The sequence below is a fragment of the Thalassophryne amazonica genome, chromosome 23 (assembly GCF_902500255.1).
Source record: "Thalassophryne amazonica chromosome 23, fThaAma1.1, whole genome shotgun sequence".
Lineage (NCBI taxonomy): Eukaryota > Metazoa > Chordata > Actinopteri > Batrachoidiformes > Batrachoididae > Thalassophryne > Thalassophryne amazonica.
The window spans coordinates 29,830,352-29,846,352 of NC_047125.1; the positions used below are offsets into that span (position 1 = coordinate 29,830,352).

The 16,001-nt window shown below is 43.8% G+C and overlaps 1 protein-coding gene across 1 annotated transcript in view; it reads left to right on the top strand.

The window, feature by feature from the left end:
* col4a5 (collagen, type IV, alpha 5 (Alport syndrome)) overlaps window positions 1-15,187 on the top strand; it is a 61,389-nt gene extending 46,202 nt beyond the window's left edge. The window contains exons 42-51 of the mRNA XM_034165085.1: window positions 8,952-9,085; window positions 9,309-9,381; window positions 9,463-9,534; window positions 10,279-10,404; window positions 10,487-10,585; window positions 10,774-10,986; window positions 11,343-11,520; window positions 11,593-11,707; window positions 11,876-12,048; window positions 13,691-15,187. Coding sequence (XP_034020976.1) covers window positions 8,952-9,085; window positions 9,309-9,381; window positions 9,463-9,534; window positions 10,279-10,404; window positions 10,487-10,585; window positions 10,774-10,986; window positions 11,343-11,520; window positions 11,593-11,707; window positions 11,876-12,048; window positions 13,691-13,781 — 1,274 coding nt within the window. The 3' untranslated portion in view covers window positions 13,782-15,187. The remainder of the gene's footprint in view (window positions 1-8,951; window positions 9,086-9,308; window positions 9,382-9,462; window positions 9,535-10,278; window positions 10,405-10,486; window positions 10,586-10,773; window positions 10,987-11,342; window positions 11,521-11,592; window positions 11,708-11,875; window positions 12,049-13,690) is intronic.
* The last annotated feature ends 814 nt before the right edge of the window (window positions 15,188-16,001 follow it).

Genomic DNA, 16,001 nt, shown 5'->3' on the forward strand with positions numbered 1-16,001 from the left:
AGCTTTAGGGAATGAGAGGATGGCGTAACGTTAACTGCATAAAGTGATGAGATGAGATCACTTTAGCGTCCTCTCCTATATGGTAAGCTAACATTAGCTTTAGGGAATGAGAGGATGGCGTAACGTTAACTGCATAAAGTGATGAGATGAGATCACTTTAGCGTCATCTCCTATATGGTAAGCTAACATTAGCTTTAGGGAATGAGAGGATGGCGTAACGTTAACTACATAAAGTGATGAGATGAGCTCACTTTAGCGTCCTCTCCTACATGGTAAGCTAACATTAGCTTTAGGGAATGAGAGGATGGCGTAACGTTAACGGCATAAAGTGATGCAATGAGATCACTTTAGCGTCCTCTCCTACATGGCTAACATTAGCTTTAGGGAATGAGAGGATGGCGTAACATTAACTGCATAAAGTGATGAGATGAGATCACTTTAGCGTCCTCTCCTACATGGTAAGCTAACATTAGCTTTAGGGAATGAGAGGATGGCGTAACGTTAACTGCATAAAGTGATGAGATGAGATCACTTTAGCGTCCTCTCCTACATGGTAAGCTAACATTAGCTTTAGGGAATGAGAGGATGGCGTAACGTTAACTGCATAAAGTGATGAGATGAGATCACTTTAGCGTCCTCTCCTACATGGTAAGCTAACATTAGCTTTAGGGAATGAGAGGATGGCGTAACGTTAACTGCATAAAGTGATGAGATGAGATCACTTTAGCGTCCTCTCCTACATGGTACGCTAACATTAGCTTTAGGGAATGAGAGGATGGCGTAACATTAACTACATAAAGTGATGAGATGAGATCACTTTAGCGTCCTCTCCTACATGGCTAACATTAGCTTTAGGGAATGAGAGGATGGCGTAACGTTAACTGCATAAAGTGATGAGATGAGATCACTTTAGCGTCCTCTCCTATATGGTAAGCTAACATTAGCTTTAGGGAATGAGAGGATGGCGTAACGTTAACTGCATAAAGTGATGAGATGAGATCACTTTAGCGTCATCTCCTATATGGTAAGCTAACATTAGCTTTAGGGAATGAGAGGATGGCGTAACGTTAACTACATAAAGTGATGAGATGAGCTCACTTTAGCGTCCTCTCCTACATGGTAAGCTAACATTAGCTTTAGGGAATGAGAGGATGGCGTAACGTTAACTGCATAAAGTGATGAGATGAGATCACTTTAGCGTCCTCTCCTATATGGTAAGCTAACATTAGCTTTAGGGAATGAGAGGATGGCGTAACGTTAACTGCATAAAGTGATGAGATGAGATCACTTTAGCGTCATCTCCTATATGGTAAGCTAACATTAGCTTTAGGGAATGAGAGGATGGCGTAACGTTAACTGCATAAAGTGATGAGATGAGATCACTTTAGCGTCATCTCCTATATGGTAAGCTAACATTAGCTTTAGGGAATGAGAGGATGGCGTAACGTTAACTACATAAAGTGATGAGATGAGCTCACTTTAGCGTCCTCTCCTACATGGTAAGCTAACATTAGCTTTAGGGAATGAGAGGATGGCGTAACGTTAACTGCATAAAGTGATGCAATGAGATCACTTTAGCGTCCTCTCCTACATGGCTAACATTAGCTTTAGGGAATGAGAGGATGGCGTAACATTAACTGCATAAAGTGATGAGATGAGATCACTTTAGTGTCCTCTCCTACATGGTAAGCTAACATTAGCTTTAGGGAATGAGAGGATGGCGTAACGTTAACTGCATAAAGTGATGAGATGAGATCACTTTAGCGTCCTCTCCTACATGGTAAGCTAACATTAGCTTTAGGGAATGAGAGGATGGCGTAACGTTAACTGCATAAAGTGATGAGATGAGATCACTTTAGCGTCCTCTCCTACATGGTAAGCTAACATTAGCTTTAGGGAATGAGAGGATGGCGTAACGTTAACTGCATAAAGTGATGAGATGAGATCACTTTAGCGTCCTCTCCTACATGGTAAGCTAACATTAGCTTTAGGGAATGAGAGGATGGCGTAACGTTAACTACATAAAGTGATGAGATGAGATCACTTTAGCGTCCTCTCCTACATGGCTAACATTAGCTTTAGGGAATGAGAGGATGGCGTAACGTTAACTGCATAAAGTGATGAGATGAGATCACTTTAGCGTCCTCTCCTATATGGTAAGCTAACATTAGCTTTAGGGAATGAGAGGATGGCGTAACGTTAACTAGATAAAGTGATGAGATGAGCTCACTTTAGCGTCCTCTCCTACATGGTAAGCTAACATTAGCTTTAGGGAATGAGAGGATGGCGTAACGTTAACTGCATAAAGTGATGCAATGAGATCACTTTAGCGTCCTCTCCTACATGGCTAACATTAGCTTTAGGGAATGAGAGGATGGCGTAACATTAACTGCATAAAGTGATGAGATGAGATCACTTTAGCGTCCTCTCCTATATGGTAAGCTAACATTAGCTTTAGGGAATGAGAGGATGGCGTAACGTTAACTGCATAAAGTGATGAGATGAGCTCACTTTAGCGTCCTCTCCTACATGGTAAGCTAACATTAGCTTTAGGGAATGAGAGGATGGCGTAACGTTAACTGCATAAAGTGATGCAATGAGATCACTTTAGCGTCCTCTCCTACATGGCTAACATTAGCTTTAGGGAATGAGAGGATGGCGTAACATTAACTGCATAAAGTGATGAGATGAGATCACTTTAGCGTCCTCTCCTACATGGTAAGCTAACATTAGCTTTAGGGAATGAGAGGATGGCGTAACGTTAACTGCATAAAGTGATGTGATGAGATCACTTTAGCGTCCTCTCCTACATGGTAAGCTAACATTAGCTTTAGGGAATGAGAGGATGGAGTAACGTTAACTGCATAAAGTGATGAGATGAGCTCACTTTAGCGTCCTCTCCTACATGGTAAGCTAACATTAGCTTTAGGGAATGAGAGGATGGCGTAACGTTAACTGCATAAAGTGATGCAATGAGATCACTTTAGCGTCCTCTCCTACATGGCTAACATTAGCTTCACACATTCCACATTATAGTGTTCAATACTGTGTGTGGAATCGTTTTTAGAAATGTAAGTTATTTGCGGTGCTTGCTAATTGAAAAGTACCACCTTACAATTTGGATTATCAGTTAAAATATTAATTTGGCACAACCTATTTAGACAAAAATAATCATTATAAATAAATAAATAAATATATGTAGATCTAAATAAAATCACCTAATTTTGCTTGTGTGGTCCCCCCAATTTGTGAGTTCAGATTTCAGTGATGCAAATATGATTTAGATCCAACTTTACTAGTAAAACGTACATTAAATTTGGTCTCCTGAAACCACAGTTCATTTTTTAGATCCTTTTATGAATAAATGTCAACACTGACCATAGATCAGCACTGTGTGGGGTTAGAAAACTTTCCCTACATGTGGGTTTTGAATACAGGGTTAAAAAAATGATGATATTTTACCTTTTATTTCCTGCGGCTTGGCCACACCCCTTCATACGGTGTGGCCACGCCCCTTCACATGATGCTATGTGCCGGCTCCCACTGCAGGTCCTCCAGGTCAGATCGACGGCATTCCGGCTTCTGCTGCACGTTCTTATCATCTTAACTACTCTGTAATGCAGCAGGAAAAAATCCCAAATAATTTTGTTTTTTCCTCATTTCTGCCTCTTTATTTTTCCTCTAACAGCTGTCCTCTTTCACTTTCATGCACTCTGACTGTAGTTTAACTCACCGTTAGTAAGTAAGCACCTTTTTTAAAAGTTGTTTTTCTTAATAAACACCTGAGAGTTAAATGTTTTGGCACTAACCAGCTTCATATTAGATCATGTGTTGGTACCACACTTTGAAAAAATAACCAATATCCAGAATGTGTTTTGAATACAGAAAACTTCTGCACAAAAAGCACCATAAAACTAACTCACCTGGAACACTTCTCATATATATTTTTTTTTATTCAGTAATGTCTTTCCATTTGTGTTTTGTGTATTTTACTTAGTTGTACTTTTTGTAATACCTTATTTAAAAAAAACAACTTTAAGATTGAAGGTTAATTCCTGATTTTGTTGCAGTGTCAAAAACTAACCCCATATTTATTGACTTATTTATTTTAACATATGCATCTGAGTTTTATTTCAAGATAAGAGCTTTTCAAGTTTTATAAAAGCGTAGCCATTCATCCATCCATCCATCCATTTTCTTCCGCTTTATCCGGAGTCGGTCGGTCGATCCACACACACCTCCCCCAGCTCCTCCGAGGGAACCCCAAGGCGTTCCCAAGCCAGCCGAGAGATGTAATCCTTCCAGCATGTCCTGGGTCTTCCCCGGGGCCTCCTCCCAATGGGACGTGCCCGGAACACCTCTCCAGCGAGGCGTCCAGGGGGCATCCGGAAAAGATGCCCGAGCCACCTCAACTGACTCCTTTCGACGTAGAGGAGCAGCGGCTCGACTCCGAGCTCCTCCCGAGTGACCGAGCTCCTCACCCTATCTCTAAGGGAGCGCCCAGCCACCCTGCGGAGGAAACTCATCTCGGCCGCTTGTACCCGCAGTCTCGTTCTTTCGGTCATGAGCCAAATCTCATGACCATAGGTGAGGATCGGAACGTAGATCGATCGGTAAATCGAGAGCTTTGCCCCCCTACTCAGCTCTCTCTTCACCACGACGGTCCGATACAGCGACCGCATCACTGCAGACGCTGCACCGATCTGTCTATCGATCTCACGCTCCATCCGTCCATCACTCGTGAACAAGACCCCGAGATACTTAAACTCCTCCACTTGAGGCAAGGACACTCCACCGACCTGAAGAGGGCAAAGCACCTTTTTCCGGTCGAGAACCATGGCCTCGGATTTGGAGGTGCTTATTTTCATCCCGGATGCCTCACACTTGGCTGCAAACCGCCCCAGTGCACGCTGAAGGTCCTGATTTGACGAAGCCAACAGAACAACAAGACGAGATTCTGTGGTTCCAAACCAGACCCCCTCTACACCCTGGCTGCGCCTAGAAATTTTGTCCATAAAAATAATGAACAGAACCGGTGACAAAGGGCAGCCCTGGCGGAAGCCAACGTGCACTGGAAACAGGTTTGACTTACTACCGGCAATGCAAACCAAGCTCCTGCTGCGGTCGTACAGGGACCGGATAGCCCTTAGCAAAGGACCCCGGACCCCGTACTGCCGGAGCACTCCCCACAGGGTGCCCCGAGGGACACGGTCGAACACCTTCTCCAGATCCACAAAACACATGTGGACTGGTTGGGCGAACTCCCATGAACGCTCGAGCACCCGATGGGGCGTGTAGAGCTGGTCCAGTGTGCTGCGACCAGGACGAAAACCACACTGCTCTTCCTGAATCCGAGGTTCGACCATCGGTCGAATTCTCCTCTCCAGTACTCTGGACTAGACCTTACCGGGGAGGCTGAGGAGTGTGATCCCCCTATAGTTGGAACACACCCTCCGGTCCCCTTTCTTAAACAGAGGGACCACCACCCCGGTCTGCCAATCCAGAGGCACTGTCCCTGATCACCACGTGATGTTGCACAGGCGTGTCAGCCAAGACAGTCCCACAACATCCAGAGACTTAAGGTACTCAGGACGGATTTCATCCACCCCAGGAGCCTTGCCACCGAGGAGCTTTCTAACCACCTCAGTGACTTCTGCCTGGGTAATGGATGAGTGCGTCTCTGGGTCCCCAGTCTCTGCTATCTCTTCGGAAGACGTGACGATGGGATTGAGGAGATCCTCGAAGTACTCCTTCCACCGCCCAACAACATCCCCAGTCAGGGTCAACAGCTCCCCACCCGCACCGTAAACAGTGCCGGTGGAGAGCTGCTTCCACCTCCTGAGGCGTCGGACGGTTTGCCAGAATCTCTTCGAGGCCGACCGATAGTCCTCCTCCATAGCCTCCCCGAACTCCTCCCAGACCCGAGTTTTTGCCTCTGCGACCGCACGGGCTGCGGCACGCTTGGCCTGCCGGTACCTGTCAGCTGCCTCTGGGGTCCCACCTACCAACAAAGATAAGTAGGACTCCTTCTTCAGCTTGACGGCATCCCTTACTTCTGGTGTCCACCACCGATTTCGGGGATTGCCGCCGCGACAGGCACCAGAGACCTTGCGACCACAGCTACAAGCGGCCGCATCAAAAATGGAGGTGGAGAACATGGTCCACTCGGACTCCATGTCTCCAACCTCCCCCGGGATCTGGGAGAAGCTCTCCCGGAGGTGGGAGTTGAAGACCTCCCTGACAGAGGGTTCCGCCAGTCTTTCCCAGCAGACCCTCATGATACATTTGGGCCTGCCAGGTCTGACCGGCTTCCTCCCCTCCCAGTGGATCCAACTCACCACCAGGTGGTGATCGGCCGACAGCTCTGCCCCTCTCTTTACCCGAGTGTCCGAGACACGTGGCCGAAGGTCAGATGATACGACTACAAAGTCGATCATCAACCTCCGGCTCAGGGTGTCCTGGTGCCACGTGCACTTATGGACACCCTTGTGCTCGAACATGGTGTTCGTGATGGACAAACTGTGACTAGCACAGAAGTCCAACAACTGAACACCACTCGGGTTCAGATCGGGGAGGCCGTGCTTCCCGATCACCCCCCTCCAGGTCTCACTGTCGCTGCCCACGTGGGCGTTGAAATCCCCCAGGAGAACAATGGAGTCCCCAGTCGGAGCGCTATCTAGTACCCCTCCCAGGGACTCCAGGAAGTTCAGGTACTCTGCCCGTAGGCCGAGACAACGGTGAGAGACCTGTCCCGACCAGAAGGTGTAGGGACGCGACCCTCTCGTTCACCGGAGTGAACTCCAACACATGGCGACTGAGCTGGGGAGCAATAAGCAATGCAACCCCAGCTCTCCGCCTCTCCCCGTGGGCAACGCCAGAAAAATGAAGTGTCCAGCCCCTCTCCAGGAGTTGGGTACCAGAGCCCATGCTGTGCGTGGAGGTGAGCCCGACTATCTCTAGTCGCTATCTTTCAACCTCCTGCACAAGCTCAGGCTCCTTGCCCCCCAGCGAGGTGACATTCCATGACCCAACAGCCAGGTGCTGTGAGCATGGACCGGGCCGCCGGGCCACCCGCCCTCGACCGCCACCCAATCCTCTCTGCACCCGACCCCCATGGCCCCCTCTGCAGGTGGTGAACCCACAGGAGGGCGGGCCCACGTTGCTCCTTCAGCTTGAGCCCGGCCGGGCCCCATGGGCTAAGGCCCGACCACCAGGCGCTCTCGCGCGAGCCCCAACCCCAGGCCTGGCTCCAGGGTGGGACCCCGGCTCCGCCATACCGGGCGACGTCTCGGTCCTTGATCTTTCACTGGTCATGGAGGTTCTGAGCTGCCCTTAGTCTGACCCGTCACCTAGGGCCTGTTTGCCTTGGGAGACCCTACAGGGAGCACAAAGCCCCCGACAACATAGCTCCTAGGATCATCCGGGTACGCAAACTCCCCCACCATGATAAGGTGGCAGCTAGAGGGGTAGCCATTCATTTATCTAAAAAAAACAACAAAAAACAAAGAAACAGTTACTTTCTCTGTTTAACAATAGTTACATTGTAAAACTAAAAAACAAACAAAAAACTGTCATACCTTCACACAACCCAGCTGAAAGGATTTTGTATGGAATTTAGCCATGAAAGGAAAGACAGCGGGTGAGATACGCAGTAAACAGAATCTGTGACCAAAAGGGCATTTCTGCACAGAAATATGCTTAATGAGACAATAAACCATTATTTTATTATTGTTTAACAGCAGTTACAGTCTAAATATAATATGTATAAATAACACATTTTGAGTCCACACAACCCAGCAGAAAGGATTTTTGTATGAACGTAGTCAAAGTAGTCACTTTCTCTAAAGTTACACGAGGCTTAAAATGATGAGATTTTTCAATTTCTTTTCCAAAGTCTAGGGTCGGTGGTCACCTAGTCCACTGCTGCTTGTTACTGAAAATAACTTTTGGACACTGCAACAAAATTAGAAGCTTTTCATGATACCATAATCAGTTTTTGAGATATAAACAAAATCTTTACCTGTGTGTTAAAGTACCAGCTCATAAAATTTAAAGAAAATCTGTATCAGTTGTTCCTGTGGTCTCTTTTTTTCTAAATTTCCTCTTGTTTTTCACGCTGTGCCACCAACACCTGGGAATTCTGGGAACCGTAGGTCCTCCAGGTTAGACTCCAGTGGTTTGATGGATTTTATACAATCTCTTCTTGTAAACTGTATTTTGGGAGAAGTGAACGGTGATGTTTCTTGTTTTTCATGAACTGTGGCATAGAGAGTTTGAATTGACACTAAAATTGTTGAATGTTTGTTTTGTTAAAGAATTTCAGAGAGGAATTTGCCACGGGCCGGTGTGTGGCTTTAGTGTATATTTTTGGCTTATACAAATGTGCTGTTGAATGCCATTCATTTTGACCTCGTCTTTCCTTGTACAGGACAGAAAATCTCATTATCAGCTAAACACAAAAATCAGTCTAAATATGATACATACAAAACATGTTATTATATGCTGATGATATGCTAAAATTGTTACTAAATTTAATTTTTGTAGTTACTATTTTGTAATTTGAAAACTAAGTCTGGGTGATCAGCAGATGATCAGTAGCTCTACTTATATGTTTGTTTATTTATTTATGAAAGCAATTTGGGATCAATTTAATTGCCATTTCTTCAGAACAGTTATGAAGAGAGCACAAATGTTACTTCAACTTTGAAAATAAGCTAACAATTATCAGAATTATGTTCAATTTATGACAAAACCTTCTACCACTAGATGGCAGCAAGCACAGCATTTTCATGCTTTATTACTGTGACAGCAAAACCTTTACGCATGAAAAATGGAAATTTGAATTGATTCTGATCCCAATAAGAAGATAACAAATGCAATGTTTGCAGGAAATTGTCACTGCATTATTTCTTTTTATACCTGACTTTGACTGTTACTGTCCCCGTGCAAAGGTGTACCTGGACCACAAGGTCCCCGTGGTCCCCCAGGAAGTGGTGGCGTCAGAGGTGAGAAGGGTATTCCTGGTGCTCCTGGCCAAGCAGGGTTCCCCGGACAGAAAGGAGAACCTGGCAATCCTGGATTCCCGGTAAGCGTGAAATGGGGAATATTTTAAATTTGTCAAAATGAAAAATGGGTTAATTTATTTGAATAATAACAAACATGCCAGAAAAAAATGTTCTTCTATTTTCAGAGCCCATAAGTAATTGGACATATAAATAAAATAAGTATATAAAATCTGTGTACATAAATGACAGTAACTCCTAAACAGTTAATTCCACGATTCCAACCTGTTATTTTCATGTCACCAGGGTTCTCCTGGCCTTCCTGGTGTTCCCGGCTCCAAGGGAGATGTTGGTCTGCCTGGCGTGCCTGGATTCCCTGGTAAATCAAAATAAAATAAAGATTTGAGTTCCTCTTCCAATCCTGGAAGCCAGTGTCACACAGATATCTTTTTCCTGACAGGACCAAAGGGAGACCCAGGAGGCCCAGGTGGCTTTGGTCCTCCTGGAGACCCTGGAACAAAGGGAGAGCCCGGTGAGGGATTTTTAACCTTTGCAGTTACATTTCTGCTATTGATCTGGAAAGTCAACAGAACTGCTGTCATGTTCATACAAATCCACTTCAGTCACGTTCAGGTGCATCAGTAATCACAATGGACTTTCAAAAGTCTTTTATCGCCTGCTGGTTTCATTAATATGAAGTGTTTCTACTGGTAACCAGTTGGGAGCAGCTCAATCATACGTTAGGTTTACCATCGGAGACTGTGCAGTGTTTGTAGAACTGAAGATGAATTCAGGTCTCAGACATGCAGCCCAGGGAGTGCACGAGGACCTGGAACGTAGGCTCCATAGATCATACTTTGTGGAAAAAAATGGCCCCATTTGTGCCAGGGGTAAAAAGTGTGATTGAATGATACATAGATAGATGCATAAATGAGGTATTACTACTGCAAATAGTCTCCTTGATCAAAACACAAGGTCCATTTTCTATCATCATCACAGGACCCTTTAGCTGGACCTTTGATTTATTGTTAATTTTTTTAGGAATCCATATTGTTTATGTACATGAAAAATGGTGATTATATTTTCTTCATTTCCGTTCCATTTCAAATAATGTTGCACAAAAATTTTCCTACACCCAAAATGTCCTCACGCTTCCTTATGAACGAGCCTCCAAGGCGCTCGGTCCGTGAGCGGTTTTTGCTCATATACTAAGTACCAATCTATAAACTCATCACTTCACTGTAATCAATGAGCCTCCTAAACCTTTGACCTCTAGGCCTTCCAGGTGAACCTGGTACTGCTCCATCCTCATTCGTGAAGGGAGAGAGAGGACCCCCTGGGCCTCAGGGTCTGCCTGGTGGAAGGGGTCTGCCAGGACCACCCGGGCGTGACGGATTCCCAGGTGTGTGGCTTTTTAGTACAGTTATAGATGGTTTCTCATTGTTACTTATCTAACAGAATGCTTCTTTCTTGGTTCTTCTTAGGTCAGCCTGGTGAATCTGGTACTCCTGGTCCGGATGGTCCTCCTGGATTCAGTGGCCCTTCTGGAAGGAAGGGGGACAATGGACCTGCCGGTCAGCCTGGTGAGTGAAACAGGAACCTGGCTGATCTGACCACACCTGGTGGTCATGGTCACATCAGGTTTTAAGTGCTAACAGGTGCTGAGGGCTACGTTTTTGTTAAACTTCATGAAAGTAGTTACAGTGGCTGGTCACGAAGCTTTGACTCCAGTCCAGTGTTTCACTGCTTATGTCTCTTCCTGTTTCTCAAGGTCAGCGTGGTTACCCTGGTCCTCCCGGTTCAGATGGTCCACAGGGTCCTCCCGGACCTCCAGGATCGGCCTCAACATCTCATGGCTTTCTCATCACCCGACACAGTCAGGGCCAAGACGTGCCGTTCTGTCCCGATGGAACTAGCCTCATCTATGACGGATACTCTCTGCTGTATGTGCAGGGCAATGAGAGGGCACATGGACAAGATCTTGGTATGAAGGGCTTGTTTTCTCAGTGGTCACTGTGCGTAGCTGCTATGTTTTAATAATCACATCCTCCTAGCAAGGGGTGGCTGTGTCTCAAAAAACCCCATCTTGGGACGTGCTCCAGTACAAGCTAAGATTCTGAAATGGTCTTTTTGGAGGCTATACTTGAATTAGAAACCATGTTCTGGACAAAACTGGTGGACATTTTGGGTTTTATTTGGATGCTCAAGCCCAATTAGTAGGTAGCAAACCCATAGCGCAGGTCCCCACCCGCATTGAGCTCTACAAATGGTTGGACTCTAAAGATGACTTCTTTCTAGAGCCTGTTCTAAAGTTCTACTTGTGCTGTCTCCATCTTATAGGCACAGCAGGTAGCTGTCTACGCAGGTTCAGCACGATGCCCTTCATGTTCTGCAACATCCATAACGTCTGCAACTTCGCTTCCCGCAACGACTACTCCTACTGGCTGTCCACACCTGAGCCCATGCCCATGTCCATGGCTCCAATCACCGGGGAAAGCATCAAACCCTTCATCAGCAGGTGCAGAGCCGCTCAGAGTCTGACACAGAGATGTTCAGAAGTGTGTTCATTTTAAATGCCTTTGCATTGCAGATGTGCAGTGTGTGAAGCTCCGGCCATGGTGATCGCAGTCCACAGTCAGACCATCCAAATTCCCAGCTGTCCTTCGAATTGGGATGCTCTGTGGATCGGATACTCCTTCATGATGGTACGACGTAGTTGCTGCATGCAAACTGACTTGTTCCTTGCGTGACCTTGGTGTTAGAATCAAGAGGCTGCCCAGGGAACAAGAGCCATTTGAATATTCAATTCTTAAGTGTTTTTTAAAGGGTTCTTTGTTCTTGTTACAATAAGTTGTGTCACCTGTCTCTCGCAGCACACCAGTGCGGGCGCGGAGGGCTCGGGCCAGGCCCTGGCCTCCCCAGGCTCTTGTCTGGAGGAATTCCGCAGTGCTCCCTTCATAGAGTGCCACGGCAGGGGGACGTGCAACTACTATGGCAACTCATACAGCTTCTGGCTTGCCACTGTAGACTCCAATGAGATGTTCAGGTACGTGTGCCTGCAGGGGCTGACAGACATCCAGCAAGGGTGGGAACCTGAAATAGTTTGAATACTTAATGATTTAGATTACAAACATTTTTGAATCAAAGGATACGTCAAAGCAGACTCCGTGTGAAATGGCTGATTCTTTTTATCTGAGGCTGTAAACCTGTTTCCTGAATGCATCTGAAATACACACAGTGGCTACTGTGCTTGAAGGGCAACAAAACAAAAGCTCCAGGAAACAGGAGTGGGGTTTGTACTTTGTCAGTTCATACAAATTAAGGCCACCTGTAAAGCTTAGAACTTCCTGGAGACCAGTGTTGAACTGAAGTTAACTGGGATCTGGAATTCTGCCATTTAGAACATTTAGTATACAGAGTATCCAGAAAGTATTTACAGTACTTCACTTTTTCCACATTTTATGTTATAGCTTTATTCCAAAATGGAGTAAATTCATTTTCTGCTCAAACTTCTACTCACAACACCCCATAATGACAACATGAAAAAGTTACTTTGATGGTTTTGTAAATTTATTAAAAATAAAAAAATAAGAAATCACATGTACATAAGTATTCAGTCTTTGCCATGAAGCTAAAAATTGAGCTCAGGTGCATCCTGTTTCCATTTATCGTACTTGCGATGTTTCTACAGCTAATTGGAGTCTACCTGGGGTAAGTAGGGGTGGTGGCCAAGTGGTTAATGCGCTTGGTTTCAGTGCAGAAGGTTCCGGGTTCAAACCCTGCCATATTTCTCCATGTAATGTGGAGCTGCATCAGGAAGGGCATCCGGCATAAAACCTGTGCCAATTCAACATGCAGATCCACCTTGGATTTGCTGTGGCGACCCCTAGTGCAAACAAGGGAGCAGCCAAAGGGACATACGGACATGATTTGGAAAGGCACACACCTGTCTACATATAAGGTCCCACAGTTGACAGTGCATGTCAGAGCACAGAGCAAAGATGAAGTCAAAGGAATTGTCTGTAGACCTCTGAGGCAGGATTGTCTCAAGGCACAAATCTGGAGAAGGATACAGAAACATTTCTGCTGGTTTGAAGGTCCCAATGAGTACATTGGCCTCCGTCATCCATGAATGGAAGACGTTCAAGAAACCACTCCTTAGTAAAAGGCACATGGCAGCCTGCCTGGAGTTTGCAAAAAGGCTGTATTGCTGCCAAAGGTGCATCAACAAAGTATTGAGCAAAGGGTGTGAATACTTATGTACGTGCGATTCTTTGTTTTTTTTTGTTTTTATAAATTTGTAAAAAACAAATTCCCAATTTGTTCATGTTGTCATTATGGGGTATTGTGTGTAGAATTTTGAGGGAAAAATTAATTTACACCATTGTGGAATAAGGCCGTAACATAAAATGGAGAAAAAGTGAATATTTTCTGGATGCTCTGTATGTTTTTGCAACTTGTCTTCCTTTCTATGCCATGTGCAATACTGGTGGAATCTCCTAGTGGTGGGTGGCTGCAATTGCAAGGGGGTACTTGATAGAAAAAGAGGTTGTAGGATGAATGCCAGTTGACACAATTCTTATTTTTAGGTTTTAAGGCACAAAATAGCAATTAGTGATTTTTGGGGTAAAAAGTGTCATTTTTGTCATTTGTAAATCACGTAAAAGAAAAATCTTTGTGTCTTTCAGAAAACCCCAGTCAGAGACTCTCAAGGCAGGCAACCTAAGGACACGCGTCAGCCGCTGTGTAGTGTGCATGAAGAGAACGTACGGCCGATAACAACACGTCTGGATGACGGAAGACAGCTTTGCAGAACAGTGGTCAGGGTGGTGGACAGTTCATCATCGTGGCAACAAGGTGGAATTCCAACGGTGCGGTGTCTTCCAGGAAAAAAAAGCAAAAACAATGGTGCTACTGTGCAACACAGCTTAAAAAACAAATAATTTTTTTTTTAAAAAAGGACGTGAATAAATCTGATATTTAGTCTTTTTCTTAAGAAGTACCTCAAAATGAACACAGAAAAATATCCACTAGATGGAGCCATGATGGATGTGATGACAAAAAGTGCATTTTTCACTCTTCTCTCACAGAGAGAGGTGTTTTTTCTTCTATTTCTACTTCTTCTCTTTTGACACAGGTGCAACAAAAATGTGGTACATCCATTTTGAAATAGAAGTGCTCAGTTTTTTTTTTTTTTTCATTTCTTTTCTTCACGAGGAATGGATGGTCTCCACCGTTACCAAATCGGCACTTTGACTTCAGAACATCCAAGATGAGAGATGCACTGACCATGAGCTTTTCCTTCTTTTTGTCCCCTTCTCTTTTATCCATTTGGTGCTACTAACCCTGCTGTAGCCAGCCCACTAACTGTCGGCCTACAATTTCTTTCTTACACTTTATTTGTAAGTAATTAAATGTGTATATTGTGTAAAACACTTTTTTTTTGTTTTGTTTTTAGTGTATTAGTTCATGAATCGTGCCAGTTTCTCGGTTCTTTTGCGCTTGCTGACTCGTGCATGGTGACACACATCAACTCAGATATTGTAAAAAGTGAGGCTTTTATGAATGAAACAGTATTTTATATATAATAAATATATATTTGAAAAAAAAGAGGAAAAAAGTATAGAAACTTTATTCAGCTGTGGGGAGAATATTCAGTTTTCAACCAGCGAAACGTACGGCTGACTGAACCATTGTGTCAAACGTTTTCTGCTCCATTTCTACTATTAATAATGTCCAAACAAAAGGGGATTTAATTTTAGCTCTGCTGGTGATCGCTGAATGCTACACATTTGGATATAAAATGTGACTTCTATACTGAGGGCTGTTTTTTTTTTTTTTTTTTACATTTCTGCGTGCTGCACTTTGCTGTTTAAAACAAAACACAAAAAAACAAAGAGGCACTGTAGATTTCGCACCCTGATCCCTTAAAATCCACTTTTGGTGAGGTCCAGAAACCAATTCAGGTGTTCACACAGGTTCTCTGGTGTAACAGCCCCTGATGTACTGTACTATGATATTTTCCTGTGACTTTTTATTTTATTTTTTCCTCAGAAACTGCTTTTAAGAATTTTTGTCAGCCTGGGTATGATTAAGAAAAGTGTATTAATTTTTCATTTTGTTTTCATGTTATCCAAAAGTTGTTATAAACTTTTAAGACTGAATAAATAAACACAATGTCCAAATGTGTTGAGCTTAATTAGCAGTAATTTATGTGTGGTGTGTTCAGGCCATTGCAGGTCCTTTTATTTTTAAAGCAGGGGGAGGGTAATATTTGAAAAGAAAAAAGTAAAACAATTTTTGGGTCAGCAAAATTTCCATCAGTAACTCCATAACTGTGATCACCTTATTGTGAATCATTTAGTCACTTAACATAGTAATTTGCAGTTACTCTTTTAGAAATTAGGGGGTTGTTCAGGCTGTAGACTTTTGTTTATATGCCATTTTGCATGTCATTTATTTTTATTTAAACTTAATCCTGATGGTCACTTTTTCCACCTGTTTTAGAACCATTTATAAAATGTCACATTAATTGAAATTTAAGTATGAGCCAGTCCTCCAAATTACTCATTTACCTCCCAGGCTGTGAATTTTAGCAAGTATTTTATTCAGTTAATCGATTTTTTTTATCTAATATCTCACGCACAAAAACTGCAGTTCTGAGAATTGGACACTAAGGGGCGGTACTGTTATCAAAGTGAAATTGATGTTGAGGTGGTGCCAAAGTCAAAACATCAAGAAAACAATTCGTGTATGTTCAAATACTACGTGAACACGTTGACAAAAATATATCGTAAAACAAATGAAAATACTGGGAGATAAATAAACTGCAGCACTTATATAAACTTAATATTGACTTGTTGCATTTGTATTTATAAAAATCTCCAAATTGTGGTTCTATTGGTGGGAGGAAAAACTAAATTTTAGGTAAAAAACAGATTTTGACAATTACATTTAAACATTTTGTGGAAGAACATCCGTCACAGTTTACAGGATATT